Here is a 24,258-nt window from a genome sequence, read left to right on the forward strand (position 1 = left end):
TAGTTTGGTGATTAACTACTGGTATATAACAGTGACTCCTATCTACTATATAAATCTACTATATAAATGCCTAGTGGCGTGTGTGAAAAGAAAAACCCAAGCTGCAGCGCCACCTGCTGGGCAGAGTTATACACTGACCTATATATTTCTTGAAGGAGAAGTGACAGTTGGGAGTGGTTAGTGGTTGCTGGGGGTGACAGTGGGGAGTTTTTAACACCTTAAGTAGCTTGATGAAGGATGTGGCGATGAAGATGAAGGATGAGGTGATGGAGAAAAATGATAAGGTGGTGACATGTGGACAAAACCATGTTAAAAAAGGGCGCTTGCATCGGGAAGTAACGCTCTTCCCCTGAGGAGGCCTGGGCTAGGCCCAAATGCATGACAAGAACCTTTTTAACACCTTAAGTAGCTTGATTTGACTAGAATGCATGAGTATCATGCACGGGTTAACTTGTGTTCTAATATTTCTAAATATCATTTGATGTGAACATCCCACCCATAGATTCAAGCTTCAAGAGATAAATAACCTCATCAGGTAGTGTTACATTTAAAGCTTCAGATTTCCAGGTATTGATATAAAATTACAAAAACTCTAGCTTTGTCTAATCTAGTGTGCAGAAAAATAACTGCTTTATAATCTGCACAACAGACTACATCCAGAGATTGTTCCCTATAGGGGCTAGTTAAAAATGTAATTACAAAAACCTGGTATGTCAGCAGCTGTTCAGAGGAAGTGCGGAATCTCCCATATGAAATTAGCAAAGGAAACAAAGTTGGACTGCGCTGTACAACCGGTATAAAACAATTATAATAAATGAAAAAATCTTAGACGCATGCCTTGATAATTATAAAAACAATATCCTTAATTGAAAACATATAACTAACATAAAAAACAAATAAATACTTTAATATGCAGTAAATAGTTTGTATTTATTTTTTATGTTAATACTTTTTAATAAAGGATATTGTTTTTATAATTATGAAGACATGCGAGTAAGATTTTTTCATTTATTATAATTGATTTATACCGGTTGTATAGGGCAGTCCACCTTTGTTTCCTTTGCTATTGATATAAAAACCTGATGTTTGACTAAATAATTGGAGTAAGAATTTTAAGTGTATAGGTCTAGTTAATGTAAGTATTATGTTGTTGGCAAACAGTATCAAAAAAATGTTGGTAAGTCTGATGAGGGCTGCAAGAGGCTCTACAGAGGGGGTAAAAGGAGAGTTGACAGAGGACATCTTTATCTAATGTTGGGTACACTCTGCAGGTTTTTCAGCCGACTATTGGGTCAATCGAGCGATAAACGACTGTTTGGTCTAATATTGCATAAGTGTGTATACTTGAACGATGAATGATCGGTCATCGTTTCATTTAATTGTTGAGAAGAACTATAAATCTAGTTCCAACCGCCTTCTAATCATGCAGTGTATAGGAAATCCCAACCAATTGCTCAACCAACTGCCGATAGTTCCTTAAACAGTGACTCCTTTCTGGGGCGTGTATATTTAAATTTCTCTTTGTTCCAAAAGGACCGATTCTTTCTCTTTCTTTCCCTCTGGGTCTGTGCTTGCAGTGTTCTTGCCATAGGGAGTAGCAAAAAACCACAAGCTTGCTGTTGTTCAACTGTGTATATTACATAAAAATAAATTGTAAATGTGGAGCTGTGAACGAACGTACACCATACACAAAGATGTGTTGTAGAATGAATGGTGATGACGTATTTCCTTTTCCTGAATCGGAGTTAGTGGGAGTTTTTTGTCGGTGATGTTCAGCCCTTTATTTAAATTTCATCGGCATATCACTTTAGAGAGCCCATATATCGTTTCAGTGTGTATGAAATCATAATCTTTTGAGACAACATTCTGCCTGACAAAAATCTCTGGTTAGTCGTGCAAAATTATTTAAAACGTGTAAGCGTGTACGCATGAATTCACCGACCAATCGGAACTTCAGTCGTAGGTGCAATCATTGTAGATAACTCATTGGTCAGAAAATTCTGTGGTGTGTACCCAGCCTAATCCAACTTGTTGTAGTGTACTTAGAAGACAAAAAGACCAAGGATATAGTTCAAGCATATGGCATGCATATAAAGTGATAAAACTCTAGAAGGTAGGGCTCAGTATATACAAACTGTTTGGGGACCTCAAATAAATATTCCCACCCTGTCAAATGTATTTGTCTACATCTAGATACAAAAGCATAATATGTTTTTTACAGGATCAAATGTAGGGATCCCATCTTTTCCACAAATACATTGAATAGATTTAGAATTAATTAATTACTGCTTTTCTGGCTAAAAAGTCTGCATTTTATAGACCTATTTATACAAATATTGCTTTGTATGCAAATTAACCCCAATTGCCCTTGCTGAGAGCAATGAGGACAGTGTATTTCAGAATTCTTATACCTGTCTGTCTTCCTCTGTTTATGTTTGAAGGCTAATTTGAAAAGCTGAGTAGTCAGTTTATCATTTTTGTATTATCTAGCTTTTTATGTGGAGACACAGTTGGAGTTAAGTCCTCTTATGACTGTGTTATGTGAGCCCCAGATAATAGAAATAGATAAATCTTCAGTATTGTATAACTAGAAAAAAAATCAGAAGTAGCTTACTCCATTTGTTGGAAAGAGAGTCTCCCAGAGTTTCCAGGAACCCCTGACTCTTCTTCCACCCTTTGTTTAAGAAGATAGTATAATGAATAAGTCTGGATGGGAGAAAAAGAGAAGTAATTTTTAAAAGTATTTAAATTTTGCCAAATTTCTGCTAAATTAGCCCATTTGGAACTGATTTCGTAAAGCTGTGGAGTCAGTTGAAAATGAGTTTGATGTAGTTGAGTATGAGTTGATAGGAATTTTGTCTGAAATATTGTGTAATATAAACTGTGAATTGCTTGGAAGGCTGATATGGGTGGGGTTAGTGATAAAGATTTGGGTAACATGCTTGAGAGTCCCAATAAGGTCACTACATCTGCTAGGTTTCGCCTCCTCCATAGAAGCCTATTTTACCCTCCCTCCTCTGGCTCTTTAGATTCAGTGGGGTTCAAATGTTACTATGTCCAAAGTGCAGGAGTATGGGGGAAGGGGGTGACTTTTGGAATATGGCATTGGCCTGCTCTGTAGTGTCTGTCTTCTGGGGTAAAGTTATGGACTGTGTGGTACGATGGGTTGGTAGTGTCATCCATCAATCCTGGACTGTGTATTTTCAGATTGGACCTAGCAGGAAAGACACATAAACTTATCAGACAGCTAGTTACCATGCTAGTTACCATGCTGTTTATGTTGGCAAAGTTTATAATTGCCAGGACATCGATAGCTTTGGAGAAACCCACTTCAAGGGACTGGATTGATCTTGTCAATGACACTGTTGGCCATGAAATATTTATGTATACTAGTTGTAATTCAGTTTATAAGTATGAGAAAATATGGCATAGATAGGAGACTTCTCCCTATGTACTGGAGGGGTTGCTGGAGGTGGACCCCCTGTGAGATCTGTTTCTCAGGCAGGTACGCAGTCACTACTTGCCTGACTGATGCCAACTGTGATCGGGTAGCATGAATCTCCACTTTTGGCATGTGCATTGACCCTACTACGTATGTCTTCTACCCTATGGAGTGCCCTCACCGGGCCAGTGACACTCTCTGCAGTCACAGAATGAATATGTTTGTTTGCCCTATTTTTCTTTTGTTTATGTACTGCATATCTGGTAAAAATTTGTCTGATTTTAAATAAAATAAAATTGTGTAATATAATATTAAAGACTCCTCGAACAATAAGACACCCTCACTCACGTATATCACCGACAACTCAGAATGCAGACCATTCAAATACTTGCCTGCTCAACCACTGACAAGCTCCCTCCTGACTAGACTTCCCCACCCCCCACTTGGAACAGATTTCTATTTACAGACTTCACTCATCTGTACAGTCTCCCCTCTGAGACTGATCCCAAACCCTGCTTGGGAACTCACCTTAGAGGCCAATATGTCATTAATCTCAACTTTAATTTCTCTAGACCATGCATTTTATAAGAAGTGGAGATGTGACTGACAAAAGTTTTCTAGTTGCTCTAGTTACCCTGAGTTATCTACTAGGTCTGTAAAGGCACATGGCTAGTCTGCTTTATAATGCTAATAAGTCATGATCTAAAAATCTACTATGAAGACTGCATATGCTCTTACCATTTAGATGGGCAAGAACAGCAAGGGGTCAACTAAGAAAGCTGCCAAGAAACTAAAATATCCTTCTCCGCTATCTGATTTGCTAGACTATATCACCAACTCGAGTTTTTATCTGATCATAAAAGCTCAACCTCAACAGTCCCTTTTTCTCTTACCATTTCTGAGACTCCCTCAACTGTTTCAGGTAACAAGCCCGCATCTGCCTCAAATTTGAGACCTGGGAGAAATTTTCTGGTGCTTTGACACTTTGCGAACAAACCAATATTTACAGGATCTTGAACAGAGGCTCCAAGAGGGGCTATATTGTCAACTAAATTCTAAATTGATTAATCTCCAGCCAGATCTCCCCCAAGTTATAAACGGAATCACAACCAAAGAAAACATTTAGGGGAAAAAGAAAATCACTTGTGAGAAAAAGTTGACATTCAGGCAAAAGAGATGATTGAAATGCAAAGAAGCCTTGAAGACACTGACAACTGAGGTAGGCATAATAACTTGAGGGTCAGAGGGATGCCCAGGGAAGTTCCCCCTCATGGCATTGTTAATGCTCCTACAAAAATATTTTATGAGATCTTTGTACATTGATCCCAACAATTTCAAGAGGCCCCCAGACAGAGCAACCATGTGACATTATTTGTTGCCTTCATTATTAAAAGTTAAGGAGGAGATCCTTTAAAAACCCAGAAGGCTCAAGAATTTAAATTGATAAAGTCAAATTTTTCAATAATCTTCTTGGAAAACACTTCTACAATAACGTCTCTTTAGGCCGCTGACCGATATAATCTAGAAACATAATATTAGGTTTTGTTGGGTTTTTCTTTGTTAGGTTTGATGGGGCTTTCCGTTCCTGCACTCTCTCTGACCCATCCCAGGAACGTCCGTGCATGCGCACTCCGTTGCCAGGCCATGGGACGTGATTCTCTAGTCCTCGGCAGTGGTCAGTGACATCACTGTCCACCTGGACTCTAATTGGTATCCCTATATAGGGAGGACTCTGGCACCATTGGGATGCCAGAGTATTAAGCCCACCCTAGCTCCACTGTTTCTACCAGTCCAGTCTCCGTGTCCTGCTATCCTTCTACTGCTTCAATTGGCTCTACTTCCATGTTGTGACTTTGGCTCAGCTCCTCCCTTGGATCCAGATTTTGTCTGTGTTTCTTGACCAGCTCTGACCTTTGGCTGATCACTCTCTGCATTCTGATTCAGTACTGCATACCAGTTTGGTTTGACCTAGGATTGTCTGACCATGCTTCTTTCACCCACCTGTTTCTCCAGTGACTGACTTAGACCTGCACGTCCAATGCACCAAAGCCCATACCTCCTTGTGGGGGTCCATAGTGAAAACCAGGGGGCATGTTAGACTCCTCGCCTCTTCGTTCAGTGGTGCTAACCAACTGTAACCAGACTCCATCCATTATTTCATCTTGTTTTCATGACAACCATGATATGAAACGCAGAAACTTTTTCCACTTGCCCCTTGTCGGCAGGAATGTTTTTTTTTGTATGGTTAATACTTCTTATGCTTGTAGTTTATGATACTGTTCTCATCTTCCTATCCCTCCTTCCTTCTCTCCTCTTCCTCTTGTCTCCTGCACCCCAACCCCTCCCCCGGTTTCCAGGGTATACGTAGATGTCTAGAGAGTGACAACAATTAACTTCCAGAATAGATAAGTTAAATAATATATCAACTAATATAGTTAAGGGGTTAGATATCCCTGTAAGATGCTCAAGATTGCTACACTCTCTCCATGCAGAAATTATTGACATAGCCTTTGTCTCATCAGGCCCCAATTTCCATTTCTACTTCTACGGTGAAAAGTTGATCTAGGACACTTATGCCTCTTTGTGAAACCTTAGGGAAATCATAGATAATGAGATATTGAGTTATTTAATTTCTTCTGGATTGTAGGTCTACCTAAGTAAGGGAGCTGCAATGTTAGTAATCTCTTTGTCTGCATAATGGGGTCTATCCTTCTCATCTTTAAATGAATGGATATCCATTAGAGATCTTTGTGCTCTGAGGGTTCTTGCTAACATCTTATCTAGTCTATTTCTCCATCTGAAAGATCTATTGTTACATTTTTTGAGATGTCAGTTTCGTCTCATCAATGCCCTTCCCTCCTTCAAGTCTTCATATATAACTGAGACAGGCTTCCTTTATGACTCGCCTCTAGATTTTTAATTTATAAAAGCAAAGCCTCCTTTGGTTTCTTGAGGAATGTGCCCAGCTGAATACACCGCTCCCTTAATGCACATTTGTGTGCAGGGGCCGGCTGGACCGGGGGGCAGGGGGGCAGCGGGCACCCGGGCCGCTCAGTCTAGCGGCTGTTCGGGCCGGCCGCCTCCCCCCTTCCCCCGCCATGGATTAAAATGTTTTTTTAATATTCATTATGACGCGGCAGCATCGCGTGTCATGTGATGCGGCCGCCTGTGCGCCCCCCGGGCTGATACCTCCCAGCCCGCTCCTGTTTGTGTGCATCTCAAACAGTGATTTTAGTGGTTTCAACATAGCCATTAAGAGAGGCATACTCTATTAGGAACTCCTCTAATTTAGAGACTTACAATAAACATCCAGGGCCTGATTCATTAAGGAAAGTAAAGCAAAAAAATTAGTAACTTTGCACCTTGGCAAAACCATGTTGCATTGCAGGGGGAGATACATTTAAAATTTGGTAACAGATTTATAGTTGGTGAAGCACATGTCCAAGATCAACTTTAAATTTCTGTATAAAAATAAAGCTATCAAGTGTTTGTGTGAAAAACAGCCATTATTTAACTTGTGTGCAAAATAATAAACTAATTTACACCCCTTGCATTGTAACATGGTTTGTCCCGGAGAACATTTACTCCTTTTTTTTTAACCTTACTTTTCTAAATGACTCAGACCCTTATAGTCTTTGTATGCAGGAAGTTAGGCCCTATATTTATAGAATCTGCATTTAAAGGAAGTGTTAAATTCCACATGAGACAGAGTAATTTCTTTTGAGTTTGAGGTATTTTGTTGCTGTAGCACAGATGTACTATAGTTATAATAGTCCCGGAGAATATCTATTTATTAAATTGCTGACCTGTCTATTTGTTGTCTTTTAGGCAAAGATGAAGGGAGAACCACATCTATAATTTTGCTGTTCCTTATTCCAGTAATAATAGTTGTTGCTGCTGTCATCCTACTTATCTACATGAGAAGGTAAAAATGTAGTGTCTGTCAGTGATTATATTACTATATGGACAGTTATGTTGTTTTTTTTGGAGGGGGAGGAATACAGAAAATTGGTAACAGACCTGTAAATATTTTTAGAATGATTTGTAATACATGTATGTGACAAATTTCCCCCATTCTGTATGTTTTCCTTGATAAGGGGTCCGGGTTGGGGTGGGGGGGAATTTAAAGGAACCATATGGCTAATAATGTATCAATGTCATCTGTGGATGTGAGTACTAAAACTCAGACAGATGCTAATAACAAAATTGTATTAAGTGGCAAATAAATTAGAACAGAAATTCTTTACATATGGGCCCAAAACATGGTATGCTATGTCATTTCCATTAAATCCATATGATTCTTTATTTACACACCGATTATATACTACCAATTATTTAGCCATTATTAATTCGATTTTATATTGCCACTCATGTCTCTATTGTATTTTACTTCTGCCTTTCATAATCTTACAGTAAAGTTTCTATTACGTCTCCAGTGGGCTTTCCAAGACCGCAACGACTTTCTGTGGAACCCTGGTGATCTCGGTCCTCTTTTCAAAATACTGTATACAAAGCAGTAGAGACATAGTTATAGTGTTTTAGTTTTAACAATATGACATCACCAAAAGTTTCCAAGACTTGGGGGTATATTTACTAAAGGTTCTAAAAAAAGGAAAACTGGAGGTGTTGCCCTTAGCAACCAATTAGATTCTAGATAATGATAGATAACATCTGATTGGTTGTTATGGACAACACCTCCACTTATCTTTTTTAGAAGCTTTAGTAAATTTTCCCATTGGGTTCCAAATGTACAAATAATGCGGTTTTCCACCTTCATATAATCTAATGTCATGATTCCGTTCTTGTTCATGACACAGCTTAGCTAACTGCTTATATGTGCCCTGGATAACATTGCATCCAAAGAACAGTTCTTTATTTTCACAGCAATGAAATAAACAACTTTGCCTGGTGAGATGAATACTTTGGTTAAAACGCGGATGGACGCAAGACAGATAATTTATTCATTTATGCATGCCCTGCTGGAAATTTTAGTAAAAACATTGCATTAAGGTCATAATAACATATCTCTAACACCGAGCAAATTCTTTTTTAATTACCGGTAGTCTGCAAAAACAACCCTGACAGAGAGGAGTTAAAATCCATCAGATTTAATTACAGACAGGATATCTTTGTTCTGGAAAAATTCATCTACATTTAGACATCCTCCTGAAAAGGAAATATTGAGTTTTATTTGTTTTATTTTTGATGTTTGTTTCTTCCATCCTGCTGTTCAGCTCTGTTATACTAGTCGTGTAGTCAGCACAATGGGCAGCACAATCAAATTATAAAAACAAAAAAAAAGTATGTTTTGGTTTTTTTAGCCATACAGTGATAAACCAGGTGCAGTTTTTAATAACTTTAAATTGAAAGTAATTGTACTTTAATATACAGTAGTCATTTGAAAATTATTCCCCAAAAAAAACACCTGTTTTTTCAGATTACACTAACTAATTTTTATTCTTTAGGTTGCAGATTCTCATATTTCCTCGAATTCCCGACCCTGGAAAAGTGTTATCGAATGACTTACAGGTAAACACTGTTTTCATTAACCATTATTATGGTTGAGCTTTTGGCTACCCACATATTGATCCTGCGACCCAGAGTGGGAAGCACAGGATCCAGCTGGATCACTAGCTGGCGATCTGGGTTGTGGGATTGTGGGCAGCACAGTGGCGAAGGGGTTAGCACTTCTGCCTCACAGCACAGGGGTCATGAGCTCAATTCCTGACCATGGCCTTATCTGTGTGGAGTTTGTATGTTCTCCCTGTGTTTGCGTGGGTTACCTCTCCAAAAACAGGAAGGTTAATTGGCTGCTATCAAAAATTGACCCTAGTCTCTCTCTCTCTGTCTGTGTGTCTGTGTGTGTATGTTAGGGAATTTAATAATGTGAGTGAGTAATAATGGGAGTGAGTTCTCTGTACAGCGCTGCGGAATCAGTGGCGCTATAAAAATATATGATGATGATGATGATGGGCCTCTCAGTGCCAATCACTCACAATTTTACTGCACATACAGGCCGGTATCCTGACCACATTTACCAATATGCCCAATCATTGTCATATTGGAGCCACACACTCTGACGTCAGGCAAATTGCTGATATCACTGAAAATTTCACAACGTTTGGGACGGCTTTAGTGATGCTTAAAAAGTCAGTTACCAGCCCTTGCAATTAGTCTGTTTGGCTTCCAGTAGGCACCATCGACTGATTATGTCATCAAAAACTTGTTCCTACTTTTAACAATTTTACAACAGATGGCAAACATCTTTTTTTCTCTATTGAACAGGTGTCCTGAGTGAGTTCTCTGGTTGGATCTTTGTTGTTTAGAGTACATTGAGTTTCTAATGGGCCACAGTATATGCATGGCAAGGTGACAGGTAGCCCCCCATCTCTGAAGTGAAAGTTTAGCACACTTTGCGCCCCTTAGTCCGCCCATGTTGGTTTAATGCACTATACTCTGGGTTTGCTCCTAGTAATTATAAGACTTTTCCACATAGCTCAGAGATGGGCAAATAAATGGTAATAGACTATAATACTTTATTTTTCTGTTTGTGTGGCGCCGTCTTATAAGTAGCCAATTAATACTGGTTACTTAAACATGGCAAGTGCTGTGTCTGAAGAGTATTAAATGAAAGAGCTGTCTGCAGATTAAAATAGTTGTGAACAGGTTGTAAAATATAATATGAAGGGTTAAAATAAAATATGAAATAAGTTGTTTCTAAAAAAAAAAAAATGTTTTTTTATTGTTGTGCAGATAGAGATTGAAGACAAAAACCATTAAACATACACAGAGAAATATGTATCTGTATGCTACACCCCCATCCAGTCAGCCTAACACTCGGCCTTTGCCCTGTTATAAATAATTATTCATCTATCCATCAGTGGGCTGGATGTGGAAACCAAATTTGGGACTCCTACATGAATCTGATTTGCACCTGTAGGTAGTTTGATGAATGAAAGGCTAAAACATTTAGGAGTCTCTTTATCAAGATACAGGTATTTTGAAGATATAGAAAACCTTTGGCTGCCCAATTTGTCAATAAAATGACAGCAGGTCAAGTGAGAGATGATCAGCTCCATGGCGACACTGGTTGGCGGACTCACCAAGCCAATGCAGGGTCCCTGTACACATTTCTCCAGTCGACATGCACAAATAAATGTAAATAATGCTTTGTTTTAATAATAAAGTATTTTTCCATTGCCGATTCTTTTTTCTGCCATCCTGAGATGACGGTCGCTATTATAGGACAGCGGCAGTACTAAGACTAGCACCAGAGATTGGAGGCTTTGGTAAATAGGGAGAAGCCCTAAATCTCTAAAGCAGTGGTTCCCAAACTGTGTGCCTAGGCTCCCTGGGGTGTCTTGGAGATCTCCCAGGGGTGCCTGGGCCAGGGCCAGTGGTAAGCAAGGGCGGGGGACTACATGGTAATTATTTTGGCTTAGGGGTGCCTTTAAAAAAAATTTGGAGACCCTAAGGGTGCCTTGAACTGAAAAAGTTTGGAATCCACTGCCCTAAAGCCATCTAGGCGTTTAATTTATTAAGTTACATAGTTATGTAAAAAAAAACTAAATGATATAGAAACTCACAGGTTTACCAAACAATAAACACATCAAATACAGCTGAATCTAGAATGACCTATAATCTAAGAATTTTTTAGCATTCCTAAAATAACATCAATGTTAACACACCCTGACATTGTATTTACTTGTGTTAGGTGACAAAGTGCAAGATGTTGAAATTTATTACCAACCCTTCCAAGCTGTGACTGACTGCAGTGTTTTGTAATAAGCTAGTGACACATAAGAGCTTTCTTTTAGCCTTGGTAACCTGGCACATACACTCTATATTGACATTCACATTGCAACACTGTGTTCCTGGTACACTAGTGGTGAGTGCTGTGGACAGCGCCCATAGAGCTTGTCATCACTTGTGAACCGAAAACCCACAGCTTACACTGCCAGCAATGAGGCTGAGCCATACTGATGCTGAAATTGATCATCACTAGCCATAGCTGTACAGCTAAAAAATATTATTTAAAAATAATAATAATTTTAAAATCTGCATATTAGCCACTGTCTGGGATGATCTCAAATGTCTTTTGTGCAAGTTCTAAAAAGGTTCTAAAATGTTTACACAAAATTCCTTGAGAGTTTTACTGCTTGCATTGTAGTTTTACTGTTACTATAAAAAGAGACCGCTAACTAAAACACATGTTTAAATATTAGTGGGAAAAAGAGTTCTCATGATGTACCAATAAACATAAAATCACATTTCCTAAAAATAGTAACCATCTTCTACATCTGGTAAGGCTGAAAACAATACAATTCAGCAAAAAGCTGTTTCTATTAAGCAAAATTATATGAAGAAAATGTTTCCACGCGTTTTAGTGTTTGTAATAGAAACGCACAATGCAGTTATAAACACATTTATTTCAAATAACCATTATATGCAGTGAGAAAGCAGAACCAAATACTGCATCATACTTGACACATGTAGTGTACTGTATATAGGATCTTTCCAAGTACTAGTCCATGGTACATGGTCATCATATTTGTACTGTGAGTTGCATTGGTAAAATAAGTGTATTAGTAATATGTCTGTTGTAAGTTTCCTGTCTACAGTGGAAATATTGAAACCACTTCCAACAGGAAAACTACATCATGAGAAGGAAAGTTACAACACATGTATACTCACTAGTGTCTATTAAACACAGTCATACAATAATCATTAGAAAATCTACACAGTAAGGAAAATATATTAATTAAAATATTAAATATAAAATATTAAAATATATTAAAATAATGTATATACTGCAGATATGTATGTCTTATAAAATGTAATACCTTTATGTCAAATATAAAAACAATTCCCAATACCCACCTTCCAGTTCTGTTTGCTCGTTCCATTAGGCAGTACATTGTTAAAGGTTCTAAACAAGTAATGATTGAACCTGAATAACAGCCATTTGCTGAATGTGAGCTGCCATGAATATCTAATTCAGCATTTACTGTTACAGTACACTGCAGTATTATATGATCACTAATGTCATTTCCATGACAATCAGATTTCCTTAGCTGTTTTTTGTTTTTTAATTACAGAGGCGCATTTTAATTAAGACTCAATTTAGCAATATTTTTATGGCATAGTGTTTTGAAATTATATTTATCTGTACTTATTTTTTTAATTTAATTTAAGAGAACATTATTTTTTGTTGCATGTGAGGTCATCTTAATCTAACTAGTAGTAAATCTTATGCAGTCAAAAAAAAAAAAGAAACTACAATCTTTATGGGGGAGCTTCAACTCAGCGCGATGTGTCTCTGAAACAGTCTGCAGAGACACATCCAGGGGAGGGCTGGAAAACTTCAGCCCAGGGGGCAAGACTCGAATCAGCAGCCAATTTAAAGGGAAAAAATGCAGGTGGTCAAGAGATCCAGCCCAAGGTCACCCATTATGGGACTGGCCCGGGGGGGCAGATGCCCCCCGGCCACCCAGCCCAGCCTGCCCCTGGCACATCGACGGGATGCTCAGACTGAAATCTCCTGTTATTTTTCCTTGCTCCCCATAGAGGTGCGCAGAAAAATGAGTGGAGATTCCTTACCATAATAGCCAGCAACGTGCGTCGCTGGCCATTGAGGTGATGTCTGACGCCGCATTTTTCCGAATTGAATCTCCCCCCTATATGCCTAGTCCCTTAATTCTTAATTTGGAAATAACATAATACTACTTAGCAAAATGTGGACAGTTGTCAGTTATTAAGGTTTCAAAACGTTCTGATCACTAAACTAGTTACACTGATTACAATAATGAATGTACTAATGTCTTAATGTTTTTTAAGGTATTGTAGTATGCTTATGGAATATAATTACATGTCAAAACTTTCTTTCCTTAACAGCAGTGGATAAAAAATGGCAGAAGCGTCTACAATGAGCCTAAGAAGGAGGAGATCTGCCAGGTGTCTCTGCTAGAAACTCCCCTGTCTTCTCCATGTGAAGAATAAGTCCTCACTCCTCTGTCAGTCAAGTGGAAAATGTGAAGGCAAACTCTATTTTTGTCCTCTGGTTTACATCTGGTGACAGCAGAACTTTAAACACAAGCTTTGTGACTGATCACTGGCACGATGCCTGAACCCTGTGTGACTTCATGTAGCAGGAAGCAGAAGTCTGAGTTTCATATTAACAAACCACTTCTATTGAAAAGTGATGAGGTTCTACAGAAGGGGAAACCCCCCCCCACCCCCTTTGAGTTGGGTAAAGAAGTTATACCTATTGTGTATGGCTAAAAGATTGGATGAAATTGTATAGTTTATTGTTGGATTACACAGTGGAGCTGCAGCTATCGCCGTAATTTTCCTTTGCCAGTTTCAATGACTTGTCACAGTGAGAAAACTTCTGCAGTCATACAGGTCAGTTATAAGATACTGATTACTGGCTCTGTGATCTGTATAGACAACTTTCATTATGGCTGCTGTGCAGAAAGCAGAAGCGCTCTGTAGTCCAACATTATCATAGGGCAGTCCTGTTGTAAGGTTCTGCCTGGAATTGAACCCATGACTTCTGTATATTAGTATCTACTCCTTACTAAGCTAATGGAGCAGATGATGTGGTTTACGTCTCTCTCTGTTCTCCCTTTAGCGTGTATTGTTTTGTGTTGTGAACGCTTTAGTCAACTGCAGTCAGTTCATAGAGGTTGGGTACTTCAAAGCGATGGCGTCATTCCCGACACACTCTTCAGAGTGACTGCTCGAAAACCGGATGTCACACTTCTGGTATCACAAACGGAACCCAATAGCCAGGTAGTTCTGTAGTAAACAGGATTTATTTTGATATGTATATAAATCTCAAATATTCAGCAAGTGGAATCCACGCTCTCAAGACAAATAAATGTCTGGTAGAAATATCATGCAATTGTATTCCAAATCACAAGAGGGAGCGAGGTTCTGTGGAAGCATCAAGTTCAGATACAAACACAATACTCAAGCAAAGGCTTCAAAACAGGTAGTGTATTTTCTAGGCCCAAACAGGAAATGAGATCCAAGATGGAATCTTCATGAGACAGTCCCGGCCATCTTGGATAAAGGCAATTCTAAGGGCAAGTTCATAACACCGGACTTGAAAGGATTCCGATGAATAAAGAAGCCGGGCGCCTAGAATGACATCACTTTGAAACCTGACTATATTCTTGTTGCTGTTAAGGTGGTAATTTAAGGAGGCGATGGCTGTACAATGAATGTGCTTTACAAAGGCTTGTACATTGTACAAGCCTTTGTATTATTGTGTTATTTATTGGAATCCTTTCAAGTCCGGTTTTCAAGCAGTCGCTCTGAAAAGTGTGTCAGGATGGCACCATCCATGTCATAATGTCGGGGTATGTGCTGTCAGGTGTTTCAGAGTCGCTTTGAAGACTACCTCCGGTTCATAGCAGCCTCCAGGCTTACATTAGTCCTACTGATACGTTGGAGGCAGCTGGTGCATTTTGTGACATAGACCATGCCTCCAGCCTGTTCTTGGTTCTTTTTTGAACTGTGCTTTTGTCCTGTCCTTGAGTGTAGGCTTTGTGCCTTTTACCTCAATTTTAGTCATAGGAGCACGTTTGCTAAAATTTCTAAAAAGCAAAGTAGAGGTGTTGCACATAAATAATTGGTAGAATCTTATTGGTTACTATGGGAAACACCGACACTATTTCTTTGTAGAATATTTAGTAAACCTACCCCATAGTCTTGGTTTTAGTCATAGCTGTTGTCTGTCTTAGTTATTGCCAGTGTCTTAGTTATTGCCAGTCTCAATAGTAATCCATCCCAGGTTAGTCTGTCTTGTGTATACTGTTATCTTGTCCAGTTGTGTGTCAGCTGAGCCTCAATTGCTTTGTCTGTGTATTGTGCTTCATTGTCCTAGTGTTACACTGTGATCCCTTACCCAATCCTGGTCTTGTCTTCCTTACCAGCCCTGCTTTAGTTCTGAGTTTTTTTGTACAGTTCAGTCTGCAGTTCACGTTAAAATTAGAGTTCTTAAATATCATAATTTGTAAATAATATTTTAAGAAGATGTTTCAATAATTAAAAACATTTAAAAAATGTTTTTCATTTGAACTGTTGTGTTCAAAGTTCACCATTTGTCATTAAATTTGCCATTAAAAACAATTTAAACTCGAACATGGTCAAGCCGGTTCACACTTGTACGATTGGCCTTGGCTTGAGCCTGGTCGAACTGATTTGAACATTGTCAAACCTCTTTGGCTTTCACGAATTTAGCTAGATTTTTGTTATATTTTCTTTAGTTCATGTAAAATGTGAGCTATGCTGGTGAATTTTCCAAGTTTTGTAGTGATTTGATAAGCCGGTTCGAGAAACAATACAAACCTTATGGTGCAACAACTCCAGCGAGAAGCAGAGAAAATCTGATTTGACAGCAATAATACCGTGACTCTTTAACGCCTTCTCTAGATAAAGGAAATTTGTTAAAAAAGATGTAAATAATATTGCTATAGTCCTTTTAAAAAAGATTTGTGAATAACAAATATTGAAATAAAAAGTAAAAAAAGAGCAAAGAATAAGTAGAACTGCTGGAACAGTAACATTAGATGCATGTATGTATGTATGGTGGTGAGCAGGTGGTATGGGGCCAAGACCCAAAATATGCACTGTAGTCCTTCATCATCATCATTTATTTATATAGCGCCACTAATTCCGCAGCGCTGTACAGAGAACTCATTCACATCAGTCCCTGCCCCATTGGGGCTTACAGTCTAAATTCCCTAACACACACACACACAAACACACGCGTCAATTTTGATAGCAGCCAATTAACCTACTAGTACAGGGTTTCCCAAACCCAGTCCTCAGGGCTCCCCAACAGTGCAGGTTTTCCATATCTCCTTGCTGGAGCACAGGTGTATTCATTACTGACTGACACATTGTAACAGATCCACAGGTGGTCCTAATTATGTCACATGTGATCCGGAAAACCTGCACTGTTGGGGAGCCCTGAGGACTGGGTTTGGGAAACCCTGTACTAGTATGTTTTTGGAGTGTGGGAGGAAACCGGCGCACCCGGAGGAAACCCATGCAAACACGGGGAGAACATATAAACTCCTCACAGATAAGGCCATGGTCGGGAATTGAACTCATGACCCCAGTGCAGTAAGGCAGAAGTGCTAACCACTAAGCCACCGTGCTGCCCATGGGCCTCTATTTATAATATAAATTATAGAATCCAGGTGCGTCAATATTGGGTTGATTTGACAATGTCACTGTTGCATGTGTGTCCAGCATATCCTAGAGATTTACAGCAAAAAAAACCACACCTTATAGTTTATAGTTTGCCACCTCAATCTTTCATGCATTCAGTAGTTTATCTGTCATAAGAGAGCCATTTATAGTTTAACAGTAAGACTTACGCATGGTCTATAGCATTTGCATCTATCTTTACGGGTAAATGTTTTTGTTTTTGTCTTTTTAAATACATAGGTCTAAATGCACATGTATTTGTGTTGTGTGCTTTTTCTTGCAGTGTACTTGCTTCTACATAAGAACATAGTTAAAAATGGTCATTGCGTGTGGCTTAAAAGTCACATAAAATCATGAACACCTTTATATGTGCAAAATTCTCCACTCTTCTGATCATTTACATATCTTGTCCCACTAAGGGACATAGATATTAATGTAGATTTGTTTTATTACATTAAGCACTGAACCAACTACAAATGTTTACATCTTTATTAATATGTTGGAGAAGAAAGAAATAATTCTATTTTTCTTTTCTTACTTTAAATGGGAAGTGTTTGTAACAAGATTTTTATTTTTATAGCTCTAATTTATGCAAAATATAATTCAAATGTATGTCATTATAAAAATCCTAACTTTTTGTTGTTGCTGTGGAGCAGGGGGCAGCAGTGGTCACAATTAGCATGCTGGCCGGCCTGTTTAGCATACTAACCAGGTTGATTAGCATGCTAAGCAGTCTTTGAATAGCCTGTCCTTAACAAAAGCAGACCTGTAGCAGAGATGACAGACCCTCTTTTAACTATAGAACTCATAATAAAATAACAAACGCTTTTAGTTTTTATGGTAAAAAATCGAATTGTGTTTAACTGTAATAAATCTACTTGACGTCTAACTTAGAAAATGAAAAATAAAGGGTTTTATTGTTGGTGGTAACACCAACCACGGCACGTACTAATGTTTTGTTTGCCTTACACTGCTTTTAGGTCAGCAATCCCTTGACAATAGTTAGGAATGTACAACATCATGTGGTATTTCTTTTTAGCCAAGTGATGTCACAAGTGTGTCTCCTAAAGGCTTTTTAGATTTCCTTGTCCAGACCTCTAACTATTAGATGTATTTTTCTTTTAGTCCTTTTATGAGTCTTATGCAGCGTCTATTATTCTCACACAGCTTTATTTAAAACGTCCAGGTGTTTTGTCAGTTTTATTGCATTTGTTTTAAAATGACAATATTTATAATTAGATGCACTTTGGTGTCATTTTTGAATGTGTAATGTGTATATATATTTTGTATTATTTGAGCTTCTTGCACAGTTTATTGTGAAAAATAAAATCTAATCATTTGACTTGGCTGTCGTTATTGTAGGAAACTTAAGTTTTAAATCATCCACTGACCACAGTCCCTCTCTCTCATTTCTCAGACAGGCAATGTGGGCCTGATTCATTAAGGAAAAGAAAGCAAAAAAAATGAGTAACTGTGAACCTTGGCAAAAACCATGTTACAATGCAAGGGGTGCAAATTAGTTTATTATTTTGCACATAAGTCAAATACTTGCAAACTCAAACAATGAACCTGTAACATGATGAGCAGTGAACCTGGAAGGCGATCTGCATAGGCTTATAGGAGCTTGAAAATTTGAACTGTAAGTTCATATTGGGGTCTACAGATGATTGTACTGTATACATGTTTTACTTCGAACCACTGTGTGAGTGTTTCACTGTATTACAGAGGTTTTAGCAGCTTTATTGATGCCTAATTGCAAATGCGCTTTTTGCAAATAAAATAAATGGTAAAAAATATGAGCGCAAGTGGGACATAAGTGCATGGGACATTTGCCCGGTGGAAACCAGGCATATATGCTACTGTTACCAAATGGCACATATCATCAGATTGTTGCCGCTTTGCAAATGGATACAATTGCAGCTTTTTTAATTTGTGATTTTGGATGCAATTGCGGATAACTTTGCTAGCCAGCCCCTATGTTTAAATTAATTATGATTTTTGTATTTATTATTCTAAACAGATTTGTTATGATTTCATGCGCACAAATTAAAATCAACAAAAGGATAAAGAAATCACCTTTCTTTTGCCAATTTATTACAGACACCTAAATCTATTAGCCTAAAAATAAGTGAATGTAACACATATACTGTATATAGTGACAAAGAGGCTTATTTGCCAAAACTCTCTTGCAGATAGATAGGTAAAAACCCAAGGAGTCTGCAGGAACAGGCTGCAAACAGGGTTAAATGTCCACCTGGTTTCTCTTGCACCACACAAGCACACAGGTGCACCACATGGGTGTCATTGGTTTTTTTTTTTCTGTGATTGGTTTGTAGTGTTTGGGTGTAGGTTAAAAGACTATCTGTTCTTGTGGGTGGGACGACCGATGCCAGCTAGTTGGCCAGTTACTAGGCAGCTAAACTGTGTCTAGCTAGCGTGAGGGTCGCCCAGTGTCATCCTAACAAAAGTCTGCTGTACCGTTTGTGACATGAACAATAAAAATCACAATTTTTCCAAGCAAAAACTTGTTTATGTCTGTCATCTGACGGGTGTCAGTATCACAGTGGTGTCATTATGGGATTACAATGAGCAGCCAGATACTGCTGTCCATCTAACCAACCAGATGTAATGGTAGTGAGTGAAATGTGCTCATTTCCACTATCAAGTAACAAACTGTTATGAAGCTGTCAGTTGCAGTGGGGAAAAATTGGTGAGCTGTAGGATAAAGCAATAAACCTATGAACTGTGAAGCATCTGTTGGTTTTGCAAAGAAGAAGAGCCAAGTGGTAGATTTCAGAGAGCCCCCAGAAAGAGTATAATACCTACTGAAAATCTGGATGAAATAGGTGTATTGCGTACTGTTTGTAGTGGGTGGGTGGGATATGTGAGGGGACCCCAGCTTGTATTTTTTAGTTGAATCTTTAAGTTACACCTCTGATTTCTAGGGATTATCACTTCCTGGGACCAATCTTCAAATCCTGGGACTATAAATTGACTCTCCTCAGGGATTTATGCCATTTGTGAATCTGAACATACATTTTCCTCTAATGCCTTACTGTTTTCTTCCAGCTCGGCTTTTTCACATAAAAGTATTTGGACACCACTTTTGGAGTCCGAATGACAAGGTCCTGCTTGGTCATGACTGACCTTACAAGAAGATGCCTCAGTGACAGTTGCAGAACTAGCACTCATAGAGAAAGGCGAAGGCCTCATTCTTTCCTTGCCACTGTGTGTGTAGAATGGCATGTTGGCAATTTTATTTTTTTCTGCAGATAACTTTGTCTGGATTACAGGCCTTTTTGTCTTGACCAAGGGAAAAGGTGTTTGTTTACATTTTTGTTTCCCTGACTTAAAAACACTATGCACTTTAACATATGCTTTAGCAGATGACGTAGAGTGATTACTATCATAATGACTGGTGCCAGCAGCTGCTTGCTGCTCCCTATACTCTGTGTACTGCTGTGAATCCATTTTGATAACACAGTGTGACTGCAGATTTAGACCAAGACTGCCAGCCCTATTATTTCTATTTCAGCAATGACAATTAAGAATGTAGCAATGGAGCTCTCCTGAATGTCACTGGAGAATTTGAAGAACACTGCTACCCCTCCTATTTCTTTTCTACCTATGACGCTGCCCAACTGCACTAGAGACTGCCAAGAACCGTGCTATCCCTTCTGTGTCCCTCTGTGAAATTGCGCTGGATCGGGTGGTACTTATAGAGTCTAAAACTCCGATATCCAACGACGTAAGAATGACAATTTGCCTCGTTTTCAATTTCGAGGGCACGCAAAAGTACCGAGTCGGCTCGGCTTGGTACTGGGATCTGCTAAGTTCGGGTGTGTTCGGTTCTTGGAGAGCCGAGCCTGAGCATCCCTAACTCAGACCCTGTGAGGACAAACCATACCCCTGATGAAGTTCGCCAGAAGGAAACATGTAGGGTGTTTGTCCTCACGATATTGGCATATTATAGAGTGAAATGTAACTGTCAGTGCGGCATCTGTGGAACAGTAACACCTGTTGTTAGGGACAGCTTTAAGTGTTTCTCTTTGGAGTCAATATCATCGTGGATACAGATAGCTGAGAGCTGGGAATCCTGCCAATAATAACATCTATCAAACATTCAACAGATAAGCTTCATTTTTATTTTAAAAAATGTACTATGGCATGAGGGCCCTTGTTTCTTGTGTTTTATTATTTTAGATCATCCCCTTTCAGGTGTGGATGTTTAGAAGAAAGGAGCTGTTATTTATAGTTGAACTTTAATTATTTTTTTATGGTACACATGTATAATAATTTCTTTTTGAATTTAATATATGTAGTCAATTACTAGCGCGGCAAGGAAAATAAGATATTGTATAAAATAAATACATTAGAGACTATGCAAAAAAGGTCAACTAAAATGGTGCATGGTCTACAGCACAAAACTTACCCGGAAAGACTAAAAGATCATAAAATGTATCGTTTGAAGCAGAGAAGAGAAAGGGGGGACATGATAGAAACATCAAATATATCAAGGGTTTGAACAAGGTACATGAGGGAAACATTCTTCAAAGGAAGAGAAGTATTAGAACACGAGGACATGCACTGACACTGGAGGGAGGTAGGCTCAGAGGGAATTTGAGGTAAAATGACTTAACAGAGAGGGTAGTGGATATGTGGAATAGTCTCCCATCAGAGGTGGTAGAGGCTAATACAGTAGAGAAATTTAAACATGCTTTGAATAGACATTAGGATATTCTTTAAAGAACTAAGGATCAAATAGGGTTTAAGGTTACCATAATTAAAAAAAATGGGTAGACTAGATGGGCCAAGTGGTTCTTATCTGCCGTCAAATTCTATGTTTCTATGTTTCTCAAATCTCTGATTGACTAAAAATTTGAAAGGACAATGGACAGGAATGAATCATAGTGCCATCACTCTCTACCTTTCTTAACATCCAAACTGCATCCAAGACCAGTACATCACTCAGGTAAGCCTACACCTCAAACCTGGCCTCTCAATTCATACAGGTAACTCACAGCACCTACACCACCACAGCACCACAGAAATCTCCAACAGTCCCTAATTTGCAGTAAAGGCAGCAACCATACGAAAAAGTCAAACATGCTCCAGTTAGTTTGATCATGTTGGAACCAGTTCAGACTTCCAAGCTTAAATGTGGATCAAGGGCAGCAGGTAAAGCACTGAAGCAGGATGTTGAACTCAATGCAAGACAGGCAGGGGATGGATTAAAATGTGTGCTTTTATTTGTTGATCACACGGAAACAGTAGATACAGGTATGTTAGAGCAATGAAGTAGGATATTAGTAGTAGTGATATTTATTACTTACATACCACTTGAAGGTAGCGATGTTACACACACACACACACACACACACACACACACACACACACACACACGCACACACGCAGCAAGCCCCTCTTTTATAGGGAAACGTGGTTTCCAACCTGCTATAAACTCAAGCAGACACTTGAACAACTGGACCAAACTTAGTGGATGATGTGAGCAGAGTGGCAGATCTGGAAAATGTGGTAGACTGCACTGAGTCACCCAATCAGGGCTAGAATTTCTTGGGCCAATATATAGATACATTCTGCACATGCGTAGTTAATTTCTGATCGAGCCAGACATGATGAAAGAACCCTCCCCTTTGTAAGAAGGAAGGAAAAGATGAAAAGGAATAAGCTAAGAGTGTACAGTATTAAATACTAAATAGATGAAAAAAGGAAGAATAAAAAAAATTAAATAAGGATAAAAGGTATGAGAGATGAATAAGCTGTGGATTTGCTCATCCATCAGTAGGAATTGTTATGCCTGTGATCTAGAACAGGGAGGACGTTTTGAAAGCGTGCACATATCTGAAGGTCAGTGGCGCACACAGGGGGGGTTTCTGAGTCTCCAGAAACCCCCCCCTGCGCTAACTAAGTGGGCGCTATAGCTGCACTGTCCTATACAGCAGCCGCGGCGCTGTCAAAGAAGAGTCCGCGGCGGTGCTGTAGTGTATACAGCACCGCCGCGGACGCTTCTTAGACAGTGCCGCAGCTGCTGTATAGGACAGCGCTGAAGAAACGGAGCTGCTGCGCATGAGCAGCAGCTCTCGCGGGGGGTGTTTTTTTTGGGGTTGGGGGGGAAACCCCCCCCCCCCCCCCGACAATCCTCCGTTTGCCCCTGAAGGTAATCGTGTAGGTGTGTACACAAGACTCTGCATGATCACCGAGACTTTCAGGGGTTGGTAAAATGTGTACTCAGCTTTAGGAACTAACTCCTCTTTGGACGTAAGTCGCTTTGCGTGCCGTATCCTGCGTGAAGTAGCTCTGCACAAGCTCAGAAATGGACATTTTGCCAATGAACGCAATTGCATGCAATTCATGTGTGAACGCAAATGACACTTACGACTGCCTAAGACTTGAAGGGTGGAATGGAGGAGGGAACTGGTGGATGAATATAGGCAATGTACAATAAGGGTGTTCCAAGGCCGTGTTGACAAATATAAGGCCGATTCAAGTCCTCTGTTTCTCATAATTAAGTTTTTTAGCTGTAGCATTTGCACCAGATACAGGGCAGGTGTACCTGGTGACTGATGGTGGTGACTGACAGGGCATAGTCTTTATTTTAAAAACTACACATATTCTTACCACTAAATAGTACAGAATAATTGTATTCAAGGAAGTTAGCCTATAGAGACGGATTGTAAGTACAGTATGCATTAAGAATATCTTAATTTATAAATTTACTGTAAAAAAGAAAACAATTTGTTTTTAACACATATTTAATTAATGATTATTGTGTTAGGAGTTGTTAATTTATTTTATAAATTTTTTTTTTTTTTTGCATGCTCCCTGATGGGACTTTATATTGCACATATGCATTTATGTATCCTGCAGTGAGATCTGTTTGTTAATATACAACAAGTAACTTTTAGCCAGAGCATAATTGTACCCAGATTCAAATGGAAACATATCTTGAGATCCACTTGTATTTGAATACGAAACTACACTCAAGTATTGTGCTTTTTTTTTTTTTACACAAGTTTCATGTAGGTTTTTTATATCATTAATCGCTGCATCAATAATCATTGACTTCACTTCCCTCTATTCTAAATCATAATGGGCCCATGTCATTAACCTGTCATTCTCTATCATTAACCCCTCATTCTTATAATATCTTCCTTATTCCCCTCACTCATTATGCTGCCCCTACATTTACTCAGAGGGGATCTAATTTTACATCAGTTCACCTGTGAGTATTTCGGTACTACTGCCGAGCCCTGCAATACTTCTGTTTCATCATAAAGGAACTGATCTGTGATCAGTTCCACTCTGAACAAGTTTAAATTTGATGCATCTGAATGTTGGGCTGTGCGCACAGCATTCTGGGGCATCAATACAAAGCATAGTTGCCTACTCTCCAGCAATGTCTGGTAGACTACCGAATTTTTGGGAGTTCTTTCGGACTCCCCGGGGTGGGGTTAATCATGCGGCCATGCCCCCCCCAAAAGGCGTCATCAAGATCTCCCCTCCCTGAGGCAAGATCTCCAAAGTTGGTAAGTATTCTACAAGGTTGGTGTCTACAGACAGAGCAGAGAGCT

General features: G+C 39.0%; 1 protein-coding gene across 1 annotated transcript in view; it reads left to right on the forward strand.

The window, feature by feature from the left end:
• The window catches only part of LOC142102385 (interleukin-13 receptor subunit alpha-1-like), a 61,426-nt gene extending 43,418 nt beyond the window's left edge, over positions 1-18,008 (forward strand). The window contains exons 10-12 of the mRNA XM_075187238.1: positions 7,271-7,367; positions 8,908-8,971; positions 13,337-18,008. Coding sequence (XP_075043339.1) covers positions 7,271-7,367; positions 8,908-8,971; positions 13,337-13,441 — 266 coding nt within the window. The 3' untranslated portion in view covers positions 13,442-18,008. The remainder of the gene's footprint in view (positions 1-7,270; positions 7,368-8,907; positions 8,972-13,336) is intronic.
• Positions 18,009-24,258: the final 6,250 nt, after the last annotated feature.

The sequence above is a fragment of the Mixophyes fleayi genome, chromosome 9, assembly GCF_038048845.1.
Source record: "Mixophyes fleayi isolate aMixFle1 chromosome 9, aMixFle1.hap1, whole genome shotgun sequence".
Classification (NCBI taxonomy): Eukaryota; Metazoa; Chordata; class Amphibia; order Anura; family Limnodynastidae; genus Mixophyes; species Mixophyes fleayi.